Here is a 24970-nt window from a genome sequence, read left to right on the forward strand (position 1 = left end):
ACTGTTACTTTTCCTGTTTGTAATCATACGTTTCATCGGGTTTTTCAATAAAAGCGCTATAAAATTCTTCTATTCATGTGAAAATACATCTATTGTCATTATGTATGGAACTCGGTTTCTTTTGCATGCAGAAGTCCAGATGCTGAACCCAATTTTCGACGGTTTTCAAGCATAAATCGGCCGATACTGCTGCAATTTCAAGTTCGATATTCGTATGAAGTTCATCAATCATCGCTGGTCTATTGGCATAGACCATTGTCTTGACGTAGCCCCACAGGAAATAGTCTAACGGCGACAAATCGCACGACCGAGTCGGCCAATTGAATGGGCCATTTCATGAGATAAAACACTCATCAAACTTGATTTTCAATAATTCGATTGTTAAATTCGCTGTGGTGCTTGTGGCACCGTCCTGTTAAAACCACATCTTGTCCAAGTCCATATCATCTGATTCGGGCCAAAAATATTCGGTTATCATTCAGCGATTCCATTCAAAGTAACGTGCCGGTCTTGATCATCACGGAAGAAGTACGGCCAATGACGCCGCCCGGACCATAAACCGCACCGAACCGTGATTTTTGCTGGATGCAATGGTGACTCATGGAGTACGTGTGGGTTGCTGCCTGACCAATAACGCATATTTTGCTTATTGACGAAGCCATTCTGCCAGAAATGATCCCGACCATATATTGGACGTAGCGCTCTCATAGTTGAGGCCATTGACATCGAAATTCGGTAGTGAATTTTAATAATCTCGACTCGTTGTTGGATCGTATATTTTTCTATTATGAAATGGCAAAATTTACTGAAGAGAAATGTCGAGAGAGCGGGAAAAAATATGACGTCGTTAGCTGTCCCTCTCGGTCTTCTTTTGTAGCGTCCCCATTGAAATACTCTTTACTTTTGTTTCACTTTTTGTGTCGTTCTAGCTAACTCTAACTTTTTGATATGCAGAAAATATGTAGGGGAAAAGCGGTTAAAATGAACACCCTAAGGAATATGCCCATTTACTTCGTCCAAATACTGCTACAATTTCCGTTCTACGAAGAATATTATAGCTTAACTAACTGTTGTTCAAGATATCAAACGGTTTTTATTATAAAAAATAAAAATAGTACATTTTTCAATCAAAGAAAATAAGATGTGGAATCGAGTATTTTTTATCATGCGGTTAAAATGATCACATGATGGTGGTAAAATGAACAATTACACATATCATACTAAATGAGATAGATTTATACGTTGTTCCTTATCTAAATTTATTTAAATCATTATTGAAATAGTAGGTACATGTATGAATCAGGCTGAGCTTATTCACCTAAAGTAGTAATTAGAATTTACTCACACGTGCGAAAAAGTAGTGAGGAACACTTCACATATTGAGTTTTTTTTTGTCGATGTGGCATATTTTTTCAGAGTCAATCCACAAAAGGAACCCCTTGAAAAGCAACATTTGATAAGAAAGATCAGCTTTGGAAAACATGACATTGTTAGTCGTTATCCAGTCCCTAAACCTAATCACCAACATTTTGGCAGTAGCACCATATATTCGAGTCCTTATATGATACACCATAAGATCTATGGTGGAAAATACACCTTTTCGTTTTTTTTCACGCCATTCTCAATAGCAAAAATATGAAAAAATACTGAAAGTACATCTCACTAAGGTGTATCGATAAATATCTTCAAACAATTTTTTCATCCAAAAATCTAATAATAAAAAAAATAAATACGCAGTACAAAAAAAAAATACTACATATTTTTGACATTTCGAAATTTTGAAAAAAATATAACTTTGAGATCCACTTCTGATCTAACTTTTATTTAAATACGTTCGTATGTGATTCTTTTATTGTTTTCGTGGTTTTCAATATTTATATACAATATTTGTTTCAACATTTAAAATTTTTTTAAAACGAACGCATTTAAATAAAAATTAGAGTAAAATTGAGTCTCAAAGTAATATTTTTTGTCCAAATTTCGAAATGTCTGAAAGTATTTTTTTTGTACCGCGAAAAACACTCTAAAAATTCGGAAAAAAAATTACATATACCTAAAATAGACGTAGGAAGAAATTTGAATACAAACTAGAGTAGTACCGAATTTGAAAATAAAAAAAATATATTTAATTTAAAATAAAAATAAAAATGAATTGAAAAAATTTTTTAGTACTTGATTTTTTGATGAAAAATTGTTTGAAAATATTGAGCGATACACCTTAGTAAGATGTACTTTCAGTATTCTTTTCATATATTTGTTTCAAAGCTATTGAGAATGGAGTGAAAAAAAAACGAAAAGGTGCATTTTTCACCATAGATCCTATGGTGTATCATATAAGGACTCAAATATCTGGTACTACTGACAAAATGTTTTATTTAATACCCTATACAATATTTTCCATACAGAGGGTGGTTTGGTTTGGAGGACTTCTTATTCCCTTACCCAGCCAGACTCTTCGGAAATATAAAAAAAAAACTAAATTTTGTACCGCGCAACACTGAAAAAAATCAAACATATCTAGAAAAGCCGTATGAACACATTTCAATATGAATTAGAGTAGTACTGAATCTTTAAATCCCAAAAAAAATTTCAAAATTTCAGTATTTTTTTTGTACTTAAATTGTTGATGAATTTTTTAAAATTTTTCTTGATATACCGTAGTAAGATGCACATTCAGTATTTTTTTTAAATTTTTATCTCGAAGCTTTTGAGGATGGCGTGAAATAAACGAAAAAGATGTTTTTCACTACAGATCCTGTGTTAAACCACATAGGGGTTCAAATAAACCGCCAAATTTTCTTATTGATAATCCTATACAATATTTGCCATACAGTTGGTGATTTTGTTTGGGGGCACTTTTTACTCCCTTACCCGGCCAGGCCCTTTCTGTTTTATCTATTATTTTTTTACATTTGACATAATGAAGAAGTATCAATTTGTTTATAGTTAAATCGAAGTTTGAGCACTGGTTCATTTTACCAAACCTGTTCATTTTAACCTCATTTCCCCTACATAATTTTTGAAAACTGGAATTCCTCGCAGAGTTTTTGTTCCTGTTCTACTCCTTATTTTGGTTGTGTTTAAATTGAATTCTGAAAACAATCGTTCAACTGTATCTTGGAAATGCGGCAGAATTAGAAGGTTGTAATAATTTTCAATTCGGCAAAATTACTGTCATACCTTTTAATGACCCAAAAAAAAAGAAGCATCCTTGCGTTCGTTTTCAGTGAAGTCAGTATAATCCAGGTTTTGGATCTCTCTAAATTCATTATTGATATTCTGAATATTATTTCAATTAGCATATGCTTCCTTTCTATGACATTAGTCGGATTAGAAAAAGGAAATATGAAATGAAATTTTCATACTGACAAATATTCATTGATAACATTTCAATCGCAGCATCTGAAACCAAAGTGTTCCAATATTAAAAGTTTTTTTCAAACTTTTCGGTATTCCAGTCAAAACTCTGTAAATTGAAAATTAGTAGACCATTTTGGCATTTAAGTACCGTAGATTTATTTTTGTACCCCTCAGTTTTGACAGCAAGTTGTTTACATCTGACACAAACATAATTTTCTAGTTCATGAGTCAACTTTCAACGCTGAGGAAGCTACCGGAAAATGAGCGGAAAGCAAATCTCAACACAGGTTTGAAATTTGATTGTGCGTGACTTCTAGCGTAAAGAGCGAAACATTGCTGGGAAGTATGAGGTAAGCCGTGGTGCGATCCTGTTGGTCATTCGTAAACATCAGATGCTCGGCAGCGTGGCTGATCGACCGGGAAGAGGACCGAAACGTTAGACTGATGCAAGAACGAACACGCTAAATATCCGAGATGTAAATAAAAATCCACGAACAACCATTCGGGCGATTATATAAAGGTTGGATCCGTAACTTTCCAATGAAAAGGTACTTGGCCAAAAAATAACAAATGATCAGCAGCACCAGTAAAAAAAAACGTCTTCAGTTTGCGAGGGACCATTTCAACAAGCCGCTGGAGTTCTGGAAGCGTATTATTTGGTCGAATGAGTTCGAGCTGTTTTACCGAGAAAAGGCGACTCCGAGTGTGGCGGAAGAGCGACGAGGGCCTCCAGGATCGGCATCTACAACCGACTATGAAGCACGATGGTGGAAGTATCATGGTTTGGGGCTGTTTCTCGTTAGCTGGGGTAGGAAACTTAGCGTAGATCAACGGTATTATGAATTCCGATGGTTACATCGACACTTAGTGCGAGAACCAGGAAGAATCCATGCTGAAAATGGGATTACATCTTGCAGCAAGATAAGAACCCGAATCATACTGAGAAGAAAACAGCAGCATTATTCCGATCGACCCGGATCAAACCAATGGTGTGGCTATCCGAAAGCCCCGACTAGAATCCTATCAAGAGTTTATGGGCGATTTTGGACAACAAGGTGCCCAAAACTGACGTTACAAACATGCAAAACAATTTCCCTGCGTTGAAAAAGGCTTGGGACGAGCTGGACCCCAACACCTCCGGAATCTCATGGAAAGTATGCAAAGTGTTGTCAGTTGGTTATCGAGACCAAAGAGGATCATATTGATTTTTGTTTTTATTTGGTTTAACTTTTTTTTAATAAACCATGAAGTGGTTTTTTACATGTCATACACAAAGTTCCCACCCACCAACCCATCACCAACGTGGCGCTCCGGAACCGCGGGATGTTTATGTGGGACGGGGGAATGCTGGCCAACGTCGGCATCTACAGCCGATATATTTTGGACACTATTGCAAGGCAAATAGTTTCTCATCAGAAAACACGAACTGCTGCCTGAGTATCAGGTTGGCTCTATCCAACCTCTTCTTCATCTTGCGTTTTCAGGAACTCCAGGAACACTATTACCATGATGGGTACATGGAAGTGACGTTTCCAAATATGGTTTTTTATACAATTTAGTCAATTAATCATCGAAATATCAGCGAGCATCTTCAAAAACATAGTTCAAACTGCTAGAAAAAGTATACTTTTGTATACTTTTGAACTAAAATAGAGTATTTATTCGCCAATTTCCGCAAGTTTGTGACATATTTCCTCCATTATTGGTACACTTGCCCTACGTTTGACAACACTTTCAAATTAAAGTCACCGTTGGCTGACGGTTGTAGCATTTTCAAGGGTTTGAATTTCAGCTTACTGTTTCATAACGGACCAAAGGATTAAATGTCCTTACACAGCGGGTTGATTCTCTCAGGCATGTATTGAAATGTACCGTTTTGTCTCAAATTCCGAACACTTGAGCTTTGATGACTATTGAACAGTGTCTCGTTACACAAAATGGTGCGAAATAAATTTTATTTTCGGATACTTTTTTCATTTGACTACAATAAAATTGATTTACAAATACATATTCATGATGAAAAACTAAAAATATGTTTAATCACATTCGTCTCAAATTCCGAGCACCAAGCTAGCTGTTTTTTTTTAATTTTACACTCGCAAAAACAATTGTTTTCGATTTTGTTTTCGTAATTATTGATTGTTTTTTTTATAATTCACATGGTTTCGGGACCATGAGCGCTATATTTTTTATATTTTTTCTAGAAAGCAGAGGTTTTTTACATAGCATATCCAAAAATCAGAGAGATTTTTTTATTTGAAATTTGAAATTTTTTAACTCTCAATCTCAAAAAAGGCTGATATTTGTTGCCTGGAGCGAAATTACAAATTTTACTCTTCTACTTTGTGGATTTAAGGACAGTAAAAGCATTGCTCATGAATCTTTCATATTCTGCGCGAGCCTCCCGTACGAATGATTCGGGCGCGACTCATCCGGCCAGCAACGGAACAACAACTGACGAATTGCCGCAGCAAACGCATTATTTATTGCGAGCGCTTCTTATTATATTTGTGCTTGGGATGTTGATACACGATGCATAGCTACGATTGGATTCAATATGGTAAAGGTATACACCAAAAAAAAAATCCTCGCCGCCACTTTAGGTGGGTGGTTCTGTTATGAAATCTGTTCCTCAGAACGTGGAATTCTTTATTGGATAATGCTTGACATATTTCAATTCTTTAATAGCACGTTTAAGACGAATGTCTTCAATGTAATTTGCATTCGATTGATACAATCATAAACGTTCGAAATTTTTATTTTTTTTCGTAAAGTGTTAAATTGTTAGATTTTGTTTTACACCATTTCTGTTAAACGAAGTTCTACGTTAAAAGGAACGGTCGTTTCACTTCTTTATGGCGTACTAATTGCTTTTTGTACAAGCATTTCTCGAGTTGTATTTGTAATTGGACAAATACCTATTTTAATACAAAAAGACAAATGCGCACCTTTGCCCCATAGTGGGGACAAAGCGCGCACTTATTGAATTGAACTTCTGAGACAACTTGTACCAAAAATGAATGCTTTATCATCAGAAGCGGGAGAAGCATCATTACTGTGTAGGCACTGTCTAATAGGCAGGAGGGGGGTGTTCTATGTTTTTTTATGGATGGAGAAGAGTGGGAACATTCCACGTGTAAATTTTTGGGAGGGAGGAGACTGACAATAAAGGGTGTGTCACATCAAATTGCATCACGGAAAAAACGCTGTAGAAATTTATGTAGAAATATCTTCAGCTTTCGCTTATAATCAGATAAGAGGGTATAGATCACGTTGGCCATGCTTCACTGTCAATTTTTCGTAAATTTGGAAAAATGTCGTCGAACGAAAAAGAGCGCCGTGAATTAATCCTGTGCACTCATTTCGAGAATCCGGAGTTGTCACATCGGGACATCGGTATGATGCTGGGAATCGTCCAATCCACGGTCAGCAGAGTACTAAAACGATACTTCGAGAACCTAACCATCGACCGGAAGGTGAAGAACGGCAAAAATGGATGCTCCGTCAGTGAAAAAGATCACAAGCGCGTAGTTAAGCAGTTTAGACGTGATCCGAGAAGTTCGGTCCGGGATGTCGCCAATAAGCTGAATTTGTCAAGTTCATTCGTCCAGCGAACCAAGCAGCGGGAGGGCCTGCGTACATACAAGGTTCAGAAGGCTCCTAACCGCGACGAAAGGCAAAACATGGTGGGGAAGACGCGAGCCCGGAAGCTGTCCACCGAAATGCTGACGAAGCCGCATTGCCTGGTAATGGACGACGAAACCTACGTCAAAGCGGACTTTCGTCAGCTGCCGTCAGCTGCGAGCATACGGGCTTGGGCTCGAAGTATGAATAAAAATAAAATGCCAAAATTTGTTTAATAGTTTTTATTTTACTGTCTAAAATTTTCAAAAGGATCGTTCTACGTTCTACTGGGCGAATTTCTACAGCGTTTTTTCCGTGATGCAATTTGATGTGACACACCCTTTATAAGATATCCGAAAATGTTCAACATTTGAAACAGATATTGTTTTTATTAACAAACTAGCTGACCCAGCGAACTTCGTCCTACCCACAATTGATATATTGATATAAATCATTTCGAACACTCAAGTTCCCACAGAGATTATTTTTATGCACGCAATCTATACTCGCGGTATATAATTTCTTTTTTGATATTTAAACCTGATGCAGACTAAGACGCATCAATCCTGATACTGACTGTTTAAATCCGTTGCTCCGTTCTCGAGTTAAATCGTGAGGAACGGACACCGAATCATTTTTATTCATATAGATCAAGTTTATAAATACATAGTTATCTTCACTTGATTTATTTCAAACTACGTGTCGAAAAAAACAATATTCATTTGAAGCTCATTGTGGAAACATAAACATAAACGAAACATAACCGTTATTGAATTGAATGCACGGTAAAAATAAAAAAAAATCATTTGAAATTTATTTTGAATTATTTTTAAACAATTGTTTATTTTTATTCCTCATCTTGGATTTCGGTTCTGAGGATTTCGACGCTTTGCCTTGGAGCGCTGTTGCTTCGATGCGCTGTTGTGGGGTTCGAAGAGACAGACGGTGGTCCCACATGAAGCTAGAAGCCCAATCTCTTTCTGCCAGTTTTGCAACTTGGTTGAATTCGTGCTGGAAGTTGTTGGCTTCTGGAAAATCAAACGCCAGGCACCGTAAATCTTCGAGAGTCATACCATAGAGAGTTTTGTCCAGTACTCTGCAGTGGTCCGCCAGATCCTCAGACTGCTCACTCGTAAATACCTATCTGAACCGTCCTAGGATCATCTCGCTCACACATCTCAGCAGAGGTAGAAATGTCAATAAAAGAAGATTCAAATCAAAAATCACTTACTGATATGAGCCTCTTCCTCAGAGCTGATTCAGAAATACCGAGGTCTGCCGCAATCCGACGCTTTGAGACTCCCTCCCAAAGTCTCTGTCGGGTCATTTGAGCATTTCTGGAGTGCATTTCTTGAAATCAATTTTCTTCTTGTGGATCCCGTTGAAATTTGGTTGAAAACATTTTATAATTTTTTTTTCGAGTGCGAACTTTTACCCCACAACCACTGCGCACCTTTGCCCCACAAGCAATTTTAGAACTAATCAAATTTAAAAAAAAAAATCTGTTAAACTTTTTCACAAAAACGAATACGCACTATCATATACTATAGAATGAAGGTTTCCTTGACAATGTAGTTTCGAACTTTCTAGTTATTTTAGGTAAGTAAATCGTCATCTCCAAAATTGAAAAAAATAGATCAAAACATTGTAAAACTCTTTTAACCTAATAACTATTTGCCACTTTCATGAAATTTATTTTGCTTATATGTGTGAGCTGCTGGTGTATTAATGTATCAAACGAATACACTGTTGTCAAATTGTTATGCTCCGTTGCTCCAAAAAGGCAAATGCGCACTTTTGCCTCGTGCGCACCTTTGCCCCGCATTACTATACTGCCGTGCACAATGCGCAGTAAATTCTTATAGAATTGCGTGCAGGTTCGCTCTTGCACAAAATCTTGCGTCAATTGCGATTTCTATGCTAGGAACTCTGCAGCCGACGAACAATCAACAGCCTTTCTCAAGACTAAGGCGATGAAATGATGTACCGCGTCGGTTTCCGTACCGTCTGGTGGAAAGTGTGTGTATTGACGCATCCCGCGTAGTCATAGTTATTGTTTTTACCTGTTGTTAAAGGTAGACTGAAGTGGTTAGTTTTAATGTTGAACGCATTGAGTTTCGTGTTCTATAGCTTAATAGCAAAAATTGCGAGGACAACATAATTCAATCATTAAATGGCCTCAAAACTTAATAAAATATTCTAAAATTTCATTTCGTTCTATAATAATATGCGATGTTAGATGAAAACCAGTAGAATAAAGAAAGAAAAAATGAAAACCCATTGATTCGGTATGAGTGCATTGGATATATTGAGTTGATACATCGGTTACGACACGCCAAAGAATTCAGTGGTTTACGAATAGGTCGAACGGTTCAAACGTTTTATTTTTATTTATTTATTTTTTTATTTAAATTAATTTGTTTGTCTTTAAGCAAATGGCTCTTAGAGACAGTCAGAATACAAACATGGATGATCGTCACAGAATCTCTCTAAGCAGTAGCGTTGTAAACGACGATATTTTCATTTCACCCCCTATATCTTCCGGTTAGACGTAGTCCTACGTCAAAAAGCAGATTAATAATGCTAAATTGACCTTAAGGGAGCTGACTGAAAGGTATGAACTGAAAATGGTATGAATAAACCAAAAAAAGGTTCAACTTACACTCTCGAATTTGTCCTTATTTCTAACGTGTTGAGCTACAAATCGCGATGCCTCTATAGTCTTCTCCATTTCCCGCAAGAGGGGCTTCTCGAACGTAGGACTAAGATCGCCACAACAGTTCGGACTCATGTCACCGTTGCCGGTTGGACTGAAGAGATCGTCGTCTCCACCTGGTAATGGCAGTGCTGGTAATGGTGGCTCGCCAAAGCAAGGGCCAACGCCACCTGACGCGGCCACGTCGAAACGTGACGGTGGCAGTGCTGTAATCGGAAGCGCAAAAAAAACTCAGTAATGTAAGTATCGCGTCAATTCATTTCACAATGACCATTATGATCTAGAATAGATAGAAAACTAACAGATCCAGTGATTGAAAATCTCCTCACCAGGAATATCAAAATCTGTGCTGAACTGCTTCCCACAGTAGCCGACGTATTTTTCAACATCCGGTGGCACCTGGAACACGTCTGTCAGCACTTCGGGCACTTGCTCCTCGTTTTCGGATGGTTCGTCGTCTTTCTTCGGCCTCTCTATACATAACACCCTAGGCAATAGCTCTATAAAAACTCGATGCACCCATGGTGCCATTTTGTGCGTAACGGGTGATCTGTAGTGACGACGGAAAAGAGTACAGTAGAGCACAACACAAACTGATGGGTAGATTTAACTTACCTAAAATTAACGTTCAGCACGGCAATGGTAACAACTACGGACAGTGTGACTAGCATCATCGTAAATAATAAATATTTTCCTAGCAGTGGAACCGTTAGTGATGTTGGTGGAATGATTTCAGCCAGCAGTAGAAAAAACACAGTGAGTGACAGTAGTATACTTATACATAATGATATCTTTTCGCCGGAATCACTAGGCAAATAAAACACTAATACGGAGAGAAACGATATCCCAACGCAAGGTATGATTAAGTTCACGGTGTAGAAAAGTGTTTTTCTTCTTAACGTTATATTAAATATAATATCCGGATATGGTTCTTCACAACAACTATAAAATTTTTCATTTCTAACGGCAGGCACCTTCATAATGTCCCATTCAACAGATATATAGTAATCTTGCAGATCTATTCCCACGTCTATGTTATCCGAATCTGGCGTTTGCTGGAGATGGCGTAAATCCACCTGAAAATATGCGTAGACAATAAGAGATGTTTTGTCAGTCCATTCGGTGAAATTTGTTTTACTTGGGTAGAGATCATCAGAAAGCCATCAATTATCCCACAAACATGCTCCTCCGAACACAAACGCTATTGCCATGTAAACACGGACGATAGCCATTTGTGTCCGAATCATTTCCATTCGAGGAGCATCGAGCATCTCCCTCTTTCGATTCAAAAACACAACTCGTTAGAAAGCAAAAACGTTGTCTATGGCCGAAATTTACCCATTATGGAGAATGATAAACCGTGCACACATACTCACCATGTATCCATCGTACGTCCAGGATCCAAATTTCATAAAGCATGTTTGCTCGTCAAATGGAAAATACTCAACATCGATCTCACAAAATGATTTATAAATGGCAGGTGGTTTCCATACTACTTTACCCGTATGATGTAAAATTGCTTTTGTCATTATTGTCACCTCATAGTTACCGTCCGCACTGGATGCCGAGAACGAGGACCGAGGACCATGGTGATGGCGATGGCCATGATGATGACGATGATGATGTTGGCAGCCATGCAGTTGTCGACAATGGAATTTTGGGGAAACAAAATAGAGCAGAAACGCAGCTGAATTAGTATAGTTGACCTCATTATTTGATTGGTTATGATTTTCATAAGGATATACGGACACGATTCAATTTTGTGATGCACCATATCGCGAGAGGTTATGGAGCAGTTTTAAACTGATGAAATTAAAACGGAACTATTATCAAACAAACTTTATCTTTCTATTATTCCTCAAGACGTTCTTGCAAACGTTTTACATTTGTTTTAAATCTTGAAAACATTTTCCATTTTGTTTTTTTATGAACCAATGTTTTTTTTTCTATATTTTTTTATTTTTTTTATTTTCTATATTTTTCTATATTTTCTTTTTTAAATATTTTGTTAGAACCCAGTTAAACAGGGTCAAACAAACTCTCGTTAAACACCTGATCATCATTTTGTTAATTTGGAATAACTTATTCGCCGTTCTAATCATAGTTGTCCAATGTTCCAAAATCAGCAACTGAGAAAAACGCAATCAAAGTTTTCTACCATATTTCGCTACCAGGAGCTTCAAGCGTTTCAGTTTACCAATACACAGGGGTTTTTATAAGCAGTGAACTGTTGTTTAATGAAATGTTAAAAGATCTCCTCACTTCAATCGATCTTGATCATGGTGGGACAATTATGCCTAGAATACAATTGAACTTGATGTTGTTTTTTTAATACCGGTAACAAACAATAAGTTTTTTTTTGTGATTTCCTGAAAGATTATGAATAAAAAACATCAAACATTAGCGCAGAGAGTGATTTGCAGCACTTTTCCAGTAAATAAATTAGGCATTCGCTAACAAGGTGTTCTCGAGTTCTGTTAATCTTTTTTTATTTGTTTGAGAGTCATGTCATTTTCTGCTATTTTTAGGCTCATTTAATGTAATGAATCGAGATGATTAAAGACATTGATAATTAAAGACATTGAAAATCACCGCACATTAGCAACATTGCACAATGGTCTAGGACAGCGATACTCAAACAGCGGCCCGCGGGCCGTATGTGGCCCGGTGGGCTCTTCTGGTTGGCCCATCTGGTGTGTATGATGTTTGGAACTCATACACAAAAATCAATAAATATTGGTGAAAGTCAGCGTCCCTCACTCAGTTAAAGCATTCATCCATTGACTCTTGTCAGTGCTACCAAATGTTTGTACTAAAAGAGTTCCATTCTTGAATTTCTATGTTTGTTTCACGCCGGTTATAATTTCGTAGTACATTTATTTTTGTTTTGCGGCCCACGACACCATGCCTAGCATGTGTTTGTGGCCCCTCTGGCAAAAAGGTTGAACACCACTGGTCTAGGAGATGTATTTAAATGGAAATTATCATTTAGAGCTCGACAGTTATTCTCTAGACAAAAACTGTCTTCGACAAAGTTGTTACATACGATAGAGTGCTCATTTTTATGTTATCAAAAATAGGGTGACCAGAGTTTTCGATGAAATAAAAAATCTTTCTTATCATCATAAATAGAGGTAAACATAGTTAGACAATGTTGTAGTCCTAGTTATTTGAGATATCTTTGTAAAATAGAGTTTTTTTCTATCTCTTGACATAACTGATATAGCGCCTTTTTTCTAAGTTACGTTAGGGTCAACATGAAAAAAACTGTTTTTTTTGCTCTAACTTTTATATGTAAAACCATACCTTCAAAGAGAGTAAGGCTTTTAGAGCTTACTAATACAAATATTTTGCGATGCAGAACTTGTCAATATCTCAACTTTACTCAAAGTTTTTGATACTTCTTCCCAAGAAATACGCTCTCTTCAATTGTTTGTCATTCTTTCTGGGGCAAACATAAATAAAGTTAATGACTGCATTTGAAAAAGCATATTTCAATCTACATGATGTGTGATTTTCAACACTATGTTATTTTTTGTGTTTGAGTAAATTAAAATTGAAATCATGAGTTTTAGGGTAAAAAACCATCAATAACTTAGTTAGTTAGTTAGATTTTTTATTTCATCGAAAATTTTGGTCACCCTACTTTTGACAACATAAAAACGAGTGCTCTATCATGAGTAACAACTTTGTCTAAGACAGTTTTCGTCTAGAGAATAACTGTCAAGCTCTAAATGTTAATTTCCACTTAAATACATCTCCTGGACCATTGTGCATTGTATTCAGTGAACAACTAAACGACAATCAAACATTTGTATTTTACCTTTGCACGTATGAATCTAACGACGAATAATATATGAATCCGTTCAATCCGATGTATCCCGTATTCCATGCCACTTACATTAATGTATACCTTTCATTGAACAATATTATAAAATAGGAAAAAAGTCACTTGTCCAAAAAAGTTTCTCCTATACTCGCGTCGGTGTCTCAGACCGAATATGCTAAAGTGATACACGTCCTCTTCTTACCAACTCATATGGTACGCTAAATCAGGTTTCTCAGGGGTCGACAAGAACGAAAATTGATTTTGGGAGTCGACGAGATCTAAAAATTGACCCCCATTAATTAACAAGTTAATAAGTTCTTGTTTAAAACTTTCAAGATAAGAGATGAACCAGCCTTCGGTTGAAAATCTCTTTAATAAAGAAAGGGTAAAAAAAAACTTTCATGATACAGTATAAGTTGTTTTACGTAATCCAAATTGATTTATAGTAGAAAGCATTATTGTTGTACTTTTCAAAAACTCAACAAATAGATCAGCGCGCATAAGTTTGTATGAGATGATAAATTTAGCAACTTCATTTGGCATTTGCGTTCTGAAATTTGTTGTAACTTGAATACACTCATGTACTAATTTAATTCATTATATTACATTAGTAGAAACAGAATTAAAGTCACCAGGTTCATGACATAACACTGATTTAAAAAAAAATATTAACGTACGATTTTTATATTTTTTTCAAAAAATTGATTACCTACTCCAGTATTTGTGAGTTATTTGTATGAACATAATAACCATTAAATTGACCATTTGCGGTCGTTTGTCTGCTCTTAGCCACCACTGCAAGGAATCATACTAAATGCTTTATAAAACGATGTAATATTTTACACTTTTTCTAAATAAATTTTGATATATAGTAAACTTTTTCACGAATGTATAAGGAGTTTCTATGAATAAAAGGTAACGGTACTTACTATAAACAAAGTTTTATTAGCGTAGAAAGATAAGAGGATTTCTTTCAATAGGAATTAACTCCGACCGCAAAGGGTTACTCTATATATATATAAAAATCGATTTCTGTCTGTCTGTCTGTCTGTCTGTCTGATTCTTATGGACTCGGAAACTACTGAACCGATCAACATGAAAATTGGTATATAGGGGTTTTTGGGGCCGGGGAAGGCCATACGAATGAAACACAAATTTCTGCATTACTCGAGAATTAATCAAGCAAATGGAACCAAATTAGGAATATTGGGGTTATAGGGTGCAATAAATGTTTCTATGGTAGTTAGACTCTCCACCACCCTCTCTAAGGGGGGCTGCCATAGAAATGAAACATCAAATTACAGGGGGCACACAAACACAAACATCTGCATAACTCGAGAACTAATCAAGCACAATTTGGGATGTGAGGGTTTTTGGGTATGAGAAATGTTCCTATGATGGTATGACATCCCTCCCTCCTCTGGAATGGAGAGGGGGTTCCATAAAAAATATTACACATATTTGAACCAAAAATATTCCAACCAAACATGACAATTGAAAATTTTCGGAAAACTCTGTAGGAAAAAGGGTAAATTCGGAAAATTAAATTACCATATGTTTTACAATTACATAGTGACAAGAGCTGTTAGTCCATTTGATGTTTGCGCTAGCGAAATTGATCTTTGTTCGAAACTGGAAATGGATTTTAATGTGATGAAACGCACTCCCATATCTTCTTCTATCTATACCAATAAAAGAGTATCGTCGAATGTGTTGATTAGAGCAGAACTCGAGGAAGGAATTGTCCGATTTAGGGCTGTCTTTATTCTATCACAGAAAATACTTTATTATACAGAAAATAGTATAAAACATTTATTCCATGTAACGGAGAAACATGTTATTTGCAAGTGGTTGAAAAATCTTGAACGAGAATTGTGTTTGAAAATAATCTGATATTATAATGATGAGGTTTGTTAGACATACTAGGAATTTTATAGTAAAAGGTAAATCCAACGGTGTCGATTAGAAGATCAATCATAAAAAGTTCTACGATCGGGCCCATGAACTTGCTCATAGTAAGAAAACATGAATGTTTGAAGGTACAGTAAAACCTGTTTTTGTGCGAATTTTTTTTGTGCGATTTTTTGTGCGATTTTCTGTTATTGTGCGGTTTTTTTTGTGCGGTTTATGAAAAGAAGCATATTTGACGAAGTTATCGTTCATTTAGTTATTTTTCGATGGTATATACGCATTTCATTGCGAAAAAAAAATATTTGCGTCTCAATTATCCACTTCTGAAATCATTCCTCTCCTTTCATCAAATACTCTAAGTTTTTGCATGACGTGATTTCTAATAGCAACACGTTTCGACATACAACTAAAAGCACAAAATGATTGAAGGATTTCTTGAAGCATGCTGCGATTCAGAAGCACAAAAGCGACTGCTGTGATCACGAATGTTCTCGAAAATGGTGAACACGATGAGCCTGTTAGTCATTTGCGAAGTAATCCGTTCAGATTGATTGCCGACGAATCGACGGATCTTTCGAAGGAATAGTCCTAGCCTCAAGGTAGCCGTACACTGTTTGTCCGGAGGTCAAATAATTGACACTTTTTGACAGATAAGTTTGGCTTTAAATTTGTATGAACAATATTTTGTTTATCACTCTTCAATTATTAACAGTAGCAAACAATGTCGAACATCGAACATGGAAAAATTCGACTGAAATATTTAAGGTAACCTAACCGGTGTGGATTTGAGTTATTTTCTTAGGGGAACTTTTTTTAAGCGGTCCCTATCTACCGCATAAAAAAAGTTTTTTTCAAATTGTGTAATGAACACGACTTTTTAAAGCTACTGGTGAAGTTTTAAACGATTTTTTATACGATTTTTTTTTTGTGCGGTCCCTTTCCCCCTCACAAAAAAGGGTTGCCTGTATTTATTTGACATTTTTGTCATACATAATCAAAGTGATTCACAACATGAACAAGCTATTTCAAAATAAGAGTCCTACCGATTTTTCATTCGAGCATTTAACGATTTTTCCGCACGGTATTGGATTTTTTTTTCCACAAATGAGTTTATGCAAACGCTAAAACATCTGTATAAAGTTGCGTTTGATCAACACAATTACAAGAGCTTGGAAAATGTCTAGGCTGGAACAGCGGCTGAACTGCTCATTACACATCAAACCATTCTACCGTTTACTGAAAGTTTTACTCATCTGGTTCCCTGGTTAATCTGGATGATTTTTCAAATTGTTCTCCGGATGAACGAGCCAATTTAGTCATGATTTGCGGTACAGTTCTAGCCACAACTACCCGTGGTGGTGAAATGGGATTCCCGCTATCAAGAAAACTTATCCCAAAAAATTACTGAACACCGAAGAGAGTAATTTGATGCACATGTCTGCAACCTTTAAGTTTAAGTACAGTGTGTCGATAAATGATAAGAAGAAATAACTTTTAAACCATGTTTTATACAACAGATGTAAAAATGTTGATTGATTGATTGTGTTGAACTATCGAGACTTCAAACTTTTGCAGTTCTAGTCCTGAGGAGGGGCCCTTGTAAACAAACTCAATCCAAACACCTTCTTCACATGCCTTGAGGAAGACACTTGCTCATCAGCAAACCGTGTCCACTTCCGCAAACATCAAACGTCGTTCTCGTGAAAATGTTAAATAAAATTTGTCGAAAAAATCCAGACAAATAAAAATAAAACTGCCGACAAAAATCCAAACAAATCCAGACTTTTGATTTTTCAACAACAACATTTCTGTTCAATACACCTGACAACCCTAGCTTAACCCTTTATAAGGTAGTGGAAACTAGGCAAGCAATCAACTCAAAATTCAGAGAACATAATCCTTACAGGAGGAAGAATACATTATTTTTGATAAAAAAAACAAACTATTGAAACAGTTGAAAAAATTAATGGCAATATAGTTGCCACTATCCTTTAAACCCAAAAACACTGCCTGTCGCTGTCTTGTAAGCTCAATTCATTGTGCCTTTGGTTGTACAAAAATTAAAACAATATCTCTAATGCAGCGAAAAAAAAAATTTTGTATATAGACTTACAAAGAAAAATATAAAATTTGGGTTTTTCATCAAATACTCATTTTTTTTAATTGAAGAAACTCAAATTACATAGTGGATCCTAAATAGGACGTTTACAGTAAAACTTTTCAACTTGTTGCAAGTTCAACGAATTCAAACATAATTTTTGCCGGCGCCCTGAAATCGCGGTTTTTTTTACATAAAAATAACTCCCAAATAACTATCGTACATTTTTAGCAGCCCTAAAAAATTGGAGTATTGACAGATACTCTTAAAAGTCTTTGGTTAAGCAAAATATTGAAATAATATTCCAAGTGCGGCAAAAAATATTTTCTGTGGGCGGCAATATAGTTGTTGCGGCCTTATAACAGGTTAAAAAGTCTTTCAAATAGTAAGAGTTTTGTATGAATAAGACAAAAACTTGAAATAGATTTTTGTTAAAAAAATGGCTAGAGGGGTCTGAGGCATCACTTAATTCTGGAAAGGGGGTCGATTGTCCAAAACAGTTTGAGAACCTCTGCGCTAAACGATGACGAACAACGAATAACAAAGCTAGAGAGATTCGCAAAGTTATAGTGATGATTTTTTCTAAGAAATGAACGAATTATTGAATTCTCCGTCTCACAGACCTATGCGCGAGTATAGAAATGTTAATGGCGAATGATAGAACTATAATTAAGGCACTATTCTAGTCTAGAAATTTGAAAAACAAATTTAAAAAAAAATCCTTCATATTTCTGAATATACCCTAGAAAGGACTTATCGAAAATTCTATTATTAACAGAGTTAGAGCCATTTTAGTGATGCGGTATCTAATCCCATAATCCCATCCCATCGGCCATAACAATGAACTTCAAACGCGTTTTTCTCGGAACTAGTTTTTTCAAACTGGTGTACACGATATTTCGAGTTCTACTGAAGCAATTCATGTCGAATTTATATGAATACATGCATCTGCATGCATCTCTCTATCGCACGAATTTCAAAAAAAATTTTTTTTTTTAATTTTACTATTTTTAAAAAATCGGGAAACGTACGAAAAACGTTTTGAACCGCATTTTGTTATTCAAACGACTACCATTTTGTCAAAAAAGATGTCTTGACTTGTCCGAGGTTCATGCGATAGCGGCATCTTTACTGATTCAGAATCTGTTCGATTTTTTTGTTTCAGATAACCAGAATGGCACAACTTTTTTTTTAAACCCCTCACTTCATCAGCTCTTAACTATTCTAGTTATGAACATTTTTTCTCCTTTCAATTTTTATGTTATTGTTAAAAGATAGATGAACAAATAATGATATAATGGATAGTAAAAATATTCATTGTTTTATTTTACGGAGCTCGAATTTAGAATAGAGTTTTTCATAACATCTTGGTGAAGGGTCGCTATTACAACATTGGATTACTAATCAGTTTTCATCATATCCGTTCTACTCGAAATAAATATAAGTTAAGTGTTTGGCACTCAATAAAATACTCACTTATTATACAACACTATATCTGGCAGCCAAATGTGTTCCGATGGTACATGGAGCTGGTCCACTCCACCGTAGTCATCTGGATTCCATTTGAGCTTGTAGTCATTCCATTCCTGGAAAAATGATGGGAAAAAATCTGAGTGTTAACGTACTACAAAATCAATATTAGAGGAAAGTTTATGCACACCGAAACGCATTTCACAAGTCAACGAATTGTAAGGATGTCAATCAAGCAGAACAACTTTACTGCGGTTGTTTACATCTCAAGACTCGAGTCAACGACAGAAGCTGACGGTCACACAGTAAAGGGGAATTTGCGGTTATTTTGAGATATCACTATACCCTCATTGTAGTCAAGCACTGTTTCAAGTTGACTGAATGGGTTCTGCTAATGGCGTTCCTATAGTCACCTCAACTGAGCATAGTTGTGTACATATATACTATGCCCGGAACCTATAAGGCTCACACTGATGACTCTTACAGCAGATGAACGCCGGGTTTCAGAGATGTGTATGGATATAGGCGATTTGCGGTCGCTTTGCCTCCCACCGAATCGAACTCAATATTGCCACCGCTGCCATACTGTGGCTTGTGATTCAGGTCAACGCATCAGGGTGCAACATCGAAATGGGGCAAAAAATGGGTGATTTACAGGACGAAACCGCCGATAAAAGTGTGCGAGAAAAATTCCACATGCAGATATATATAATATGGCGGCGGTGTCGAGATACTTGTGACACATTTAAAGCCCCGAGCAACTGGATGTTATTGTATAATAAATAAAATAAATTAGTCATCAGTAAACGATGGCCGCTTATGAATTTCAAATAGTGAAAAAACGGCGTTTATTTGAATTTAATGCTCTATTGCATTTTTATTATTAATCTTGGATTTATTGTCCGGTTTGCCTCGCTGGAAGGGCTTACAGAATCGAGGGTCAGTTGAAGGCGTGTTGATGCTGAAATATACCCTTATTCGCGTTTCCACGCGGCTCAAACATTTTGGATTACCGGTTCTACAGCAATGTGTTGTTTAATTTTTATCGACTGATTTTTGGATAGTTATATTATAGTATCAAATGTACGCCATAATTCAAAAAAAAAGATCATCAAAAAGACTGACATTTGAACAACGTTTGAGAATTATACTTGTTTTTCGCAAAAAGCGTGAAACAGTTGTTTTGAATTTGAATTGTTCGTCGAATCCCATAATTTTGTGGGGATATCTGAAGTCTATGGTATAGGTCAATAAGTCATTGGGGCTGATCACGAACGTCACTTCACGGCGAAAACGGAATGAAACGCATACAAATTGCTTACAATCCATTTCGTTTTCACCGTGAAGTGACGTTCGTGATCAGGCCCATTATTCTTATCAGCAATTCCAAATGAAATCGTCCAAAAAATACAGCTTTTAAAAATTTGTATTTTTGATTCCAATGAATGTGGGTATTCCGTTTTGGTTGGAGGAAATATGAGTTTTTCACAGCAATTGGGAATTTTTTGACTCAAGCGTAACTTTTGAAAAGGGCGTATCGATTTTAGTAAGAGAAATCTTTGATAATTTATATCTCAAAAACTATGAGTCGTACCGAAATAAAGTCTTAGAAAGAGTTATAGAGTATTGATGGTTGAATATGAAAAACATGTGCACTGAGAAAAAAATTAGTACTCTTTTTTTATTTACAAAATAAAAATTCAATTTGCAATATCCAAAATACATATTTTTTCAATTTTTGTTTCATTTTTTCATACAGAATAGAAGTCATGCAGAAAATTTAAAAAATGGGCCCAAGATAAGAAAATTTTGGACGGACTTTGTGGAACGTCGAATTTTTAGGAATTTTCGAAACTTCGAATTTTTGTATGTTAACAATCATTTTTAGCCACAAATTATGAATCCTGATGTGATTTAAAACAAAAAAAGGTTATTATCAATCTCCTTCTAAATGTAGCAATTCTCCAAATATTTGAAAAAAAAAATTCTAATTCATTGTCTTTTTTATAGTAAATAATCCCTGCACCGTCATGTTCTTGAAATTTTATGAATTTGCTTATAATTCAAAACAACTTTTCCAAATACATCATCATGGTTCATTTTTTGACTCAAGCGTAACTTTTGAAAAGGGCGTATCGATTTGAGTAAGAGAAATCTTTGTTAATTTTTATCTCAAAAAATATGAGTCGTACCGAAATAATGTGTTAGAAAGAGTTATAGAGTATTGTTGGCTTAATTTGAACACTGAGAAGAAAAATTACTCAAATCGACACGCCCTTTTCAAAAGTTACGCTTGAGTCAAAAAATTCCCAATTGCTGTGGAAAACTCATATTTCCTCTAACCCAAACGGAACACACACTTTTATTCGAATCAAAAATACTCATGTTTTGTCATTTGTCGATTTCAGTTGGAATTACTCTTATGTCACTCGCGCGGGTTCATGAAAGAGTTAATGAAAAAATATCCAAATACCCTGTTATTAAATTAACTAATTACACAGGATGACCAACAGCAACGTGATTTTTCAATAAAACAAATAAATTTCAAAATATAATATTGTTCAATGTTTTTATAAGGTTACGCAGATAACCATCAATTTTCTATGTAAATAAAAATGGAAGGCCAAATGTGTTGCTAAGCGCAAAGCCTTAGAAAGAATGGTACGATTTGTACTGCCTTTATTTTGTTGTATTTGTTTCTACCCATAGATCAATGTTATGGTGAGAAAAGTTTGAATTTTTGAAAAGCTTCGAGAGAAAGTTCGATAAGAATATTATTATCATATGTTCCACACATTGTTGGATTTCGCGTTTGCGGAATTAAGCTTCGTGTTCCGTTAGTAAGGAGCGAAAATGATTCTCAGGTGGAAAAGAAAAATTATGAATGAAAATTTACTTTTCTATATCAAACATGTATTCGGAGAAGCATGTTATTTGCAATTGAATCGAGAATCTTGAGTGAAAATCGTGTATGAAAATAAATTTGTATCATAATGGCGAGTTTTGGCAGAAGTATTAGGAAATTAAGGGGGGACCCCTTTCTAGGAGGTCAAAAAATTATGATATTTATATATATATATATATATATATATATATATATATATATATATATAAAGTATAAAGTGTGGTGTTTGGGTATCTTGTTTATTGTTTAAGTTATATTTGAAGATGTTTTTTCCATTTTTTGAGAGCACGAATAAAGATTATTATGCTGTTGACAGCTGGTTGCGTAGATGTTGTCTAAAAATCGGTACCTTGCTGGCGGTATCGGTTCTGAAGCAACGGGGTATCGCAAAACGAACTCCTAAAGTGTTACATAGAAATTGTTGAAAATTCTAAAAATTGCCAAAATGGCGGTCATTTTAGTTGAAAATGAGTTATTTTTCATAAAAAATCGCTGTTTGGAATTTAAGATTTTTTATAAATCTAAAAAATCATATATAAAAAAACGGCTATGTAACGCTTTAGATAATTCATTTTTACATGCTGATAAAACATTTCAGCCAAATCGGTCGAGTAGATTCTGAGATATCGATACCACCAGTCGAGAAGACATGGTTTCGAGAAAAACGCGTTTAAAAAATCACACAGCAATACTAATCCTTTGAGGTGACTTCATACTTTTGGCTGTAACTTTCTAATGAAGTCAAATATCGCAAAATCCTTTTAGGACATAAATGTCATAAAAGGCATAAGCTTCCCAAAAATGCAGAAAACAAAAATTAGATTTTTTTCAACCTTTCAGACCGGGAAATTGTAAAGAGCCAAATGGAAACTGTAAAGATCAATCAATTGAGAGTTCTGCGATTGAACCCATGATCCATCGCTCGGTAAGAAAACGTGAATGTCGAAAGAATTCATACCAAAAAAATAATTTAGGGCGAGACGAAGTTCACCGGGTCAGCTACTTATGGGTAAAACTAGAAGCAGTACTAATAGAATTATATGTTTTTACTTACCTGTTCTACCCACACGTTAGTAGTCATGATTTGGTTTTTTAGATTCTGAAAATAAAAGAATAGAAAATACGTGTTGGAAAAAATGTTACAAAACGAGTCTCACAGTATACAGTTTGTATAAAATTGTAAATACAAAATTTAAAAAAAAAATATTCGACTGAAAGCTGGACTGTGTTCGGTGATTCGAAAAAAGATCTTCGATCAATGATGCTTTTTTTTATTTATTATTAGATCAATTGAATCGTTTGTTTGAGAAGCCTCATAAACGCCATTTTTATCAAAATTGACTTTTTGGCAGATTTCGAGTCCTTGAGGGTACCTACAACGACTATCAACATTTCAGAAAAAGTTAGTTCTACGAACCCCCTTGAATTTGGGGTTTCAAATATTCGTTTGTTTGAGAAACCCCATAAGTCCATGGTTCTAAAGCATAAGGAATACTATGCTGAGTCACAGGCAAAACGTAGTACTTATTAAGTACTTTATGTATTAGATAACGCAAAAAGTATTTTAAAATATCCTCTATCCTCCTCTACATCGTATTGTTGTATTCCTTATGCAATAAGAGTAAAACAAAACATACATAACCAACGTCCTCCCCTTCTCCTCCCTCCTTCAATGCAGAGCATAAATTTTGAACAAACCCATTCTCTCTTGATATGAACATTATGAACATTTAAAGTACATAAAATTGGATTGAATCACTTCAAAATCGGAAAATACACAACTGATTTCTTCTTTGTTTGAAAAGCCCCCTAAGTCCACCAGCTTTAAAGCGTTATAATTCAAGCTCATAGTTTTATATTGATAAAAAGTGGTTTCACATAATATATTTCGGGTATAATTACCAAATCTAATACTAACAAATAGAAGGACCAGACAATTTTTTTTAGAAAAACAGTTTTAATTCATTTTTGGATTTGTTCGAATGAAAAAGACCACTGCTACAAATTACTATGTTCGAAGCACTCTGATGGCTTTCTGATTATTATAATCTTGCCTTTGCAAAAATGGCAATCAAATGACATCGAGTCATTATAGAGCGTATTATTAAGGCTATGATATTGAAGTTTACGTAATTAAAAACCAAGATAATTCGCTATCAAGAAACTCTCTGCATCAGTAATATATGTTCATAAATCACTACATTTGAATGAATATAATGCCTAACCATCATCTCATTTTTGTAGTATTCATTATAAAATATAAAATTTGAAATGCACATAACTCATTAAATTTGAATTGATTAAAACTGTCATTCTCTCATGGGTAATCTTCGTTTTCGCCATCCAAAACTAAGCAACTCATCCGCATTGTTGTTACCAGAAAGCAAGAATTATATTTAGCCAATTTCCAGTGTCGTTTTTCTTCTTCGGACAGTATCATCTCCAGCCGAGAAAAAACAGCCACAGAGAATATCCACATTTGGTGGTAACAGCGGGATGAAAGAATAATTTATGATGCCAATATTTCCTACAGTCCAAACTTCGTTTATATTCTATGGTGCGCTTCGTAGCGACTAGTTGACCGCTAGTATGAAGCCAATGGTAAGGTACTTAAATTGTACAATTTCAACCAGACACTGGAAAAGACCATTTTTTATAGGTTTTTTCAAATCTTTATTAGCCTTCCGAAACAGTTCAACGACTTCAAGACGGTGTTACTAAATGCGGAAAGTGGCCGTAAAGTGTAGTTAATGTTTTGTGCTCAACCTTCTTTTTCTGATAGTGCAAAACAGAGTATGTAATCTCTTTAGCGTTTTTTACCTTTATTCAGTCTCTAGTATTCTAATGCGAATAAAACAAATATAGTTGAGAGTGACTGTTGGAGCAAATTACTCATAAACGGATTGTTCCTGGTGTAAAAATGAAACCTTATTCTAATCCTAAGATTTTTCTGGTTCACCAATGCATTCATAAAAATGTAATCTTATTTTCGAACCAACCTGATAAATTATAAATACAAACAGAAACGACTATCTGAGTTCTAAACCCCAGCCATTA

The 24970-nt window shown here is 35.4% G+C and overlaps 1 protein-coding gene across 1 annotated transcript in view; it reads right to left on the bottom strand.

Annotated features, from left to right (window-relative positions):
* Positions 1-24970, bottom strand: part of LOC129779579 (acetylcholine receptor subunit alpha-like 1) — a 224381-nt gene that overhangs the window by 26212 nt on the left and 173199 nt on the right. Inside the window, exons 4-9 of the mRNA XM_055787137.1 lie at positions 22968-23012; positions 19015-19124; positions 11077-11257; positions 10316-10776; positions 10030-10250; positions 9647-9906 (exon numbers count right to left, since the gene is read on the bottom strand). Coding sequence (XP_055643112.1) covers positions 9647-9906; positions 10030-10250; positions 10316-10776; positions 11077-11257; positions 19015-19124; positions 22968-23012 — 1278 coding nt within the window. The remainder of the gene's footprint in view (positions 1-9646; positions 9907-10029; positions 10251-10315; positions 10777-11076; positions 11258-19014; positions 19125-22967; positions 23013-24970) is intronic.

This window comes from Toxorhynchites rutilus, chromosome 3 (assembly GCF_029784135.1).
Source record: "Toxorhynchites rutilus septentrionalis strain SRP chromosome 3, ASM2978413v1, whole genome shotgun sequence".
In the NCBI taxonomy this organism is placed as follows: domain Eukaryota; kingdom Metazoa; phylum Arthropoda; class Insecta; order Diptera; family Culicidae; genus Toxorhynchites; species Toxorhynchites rutilus.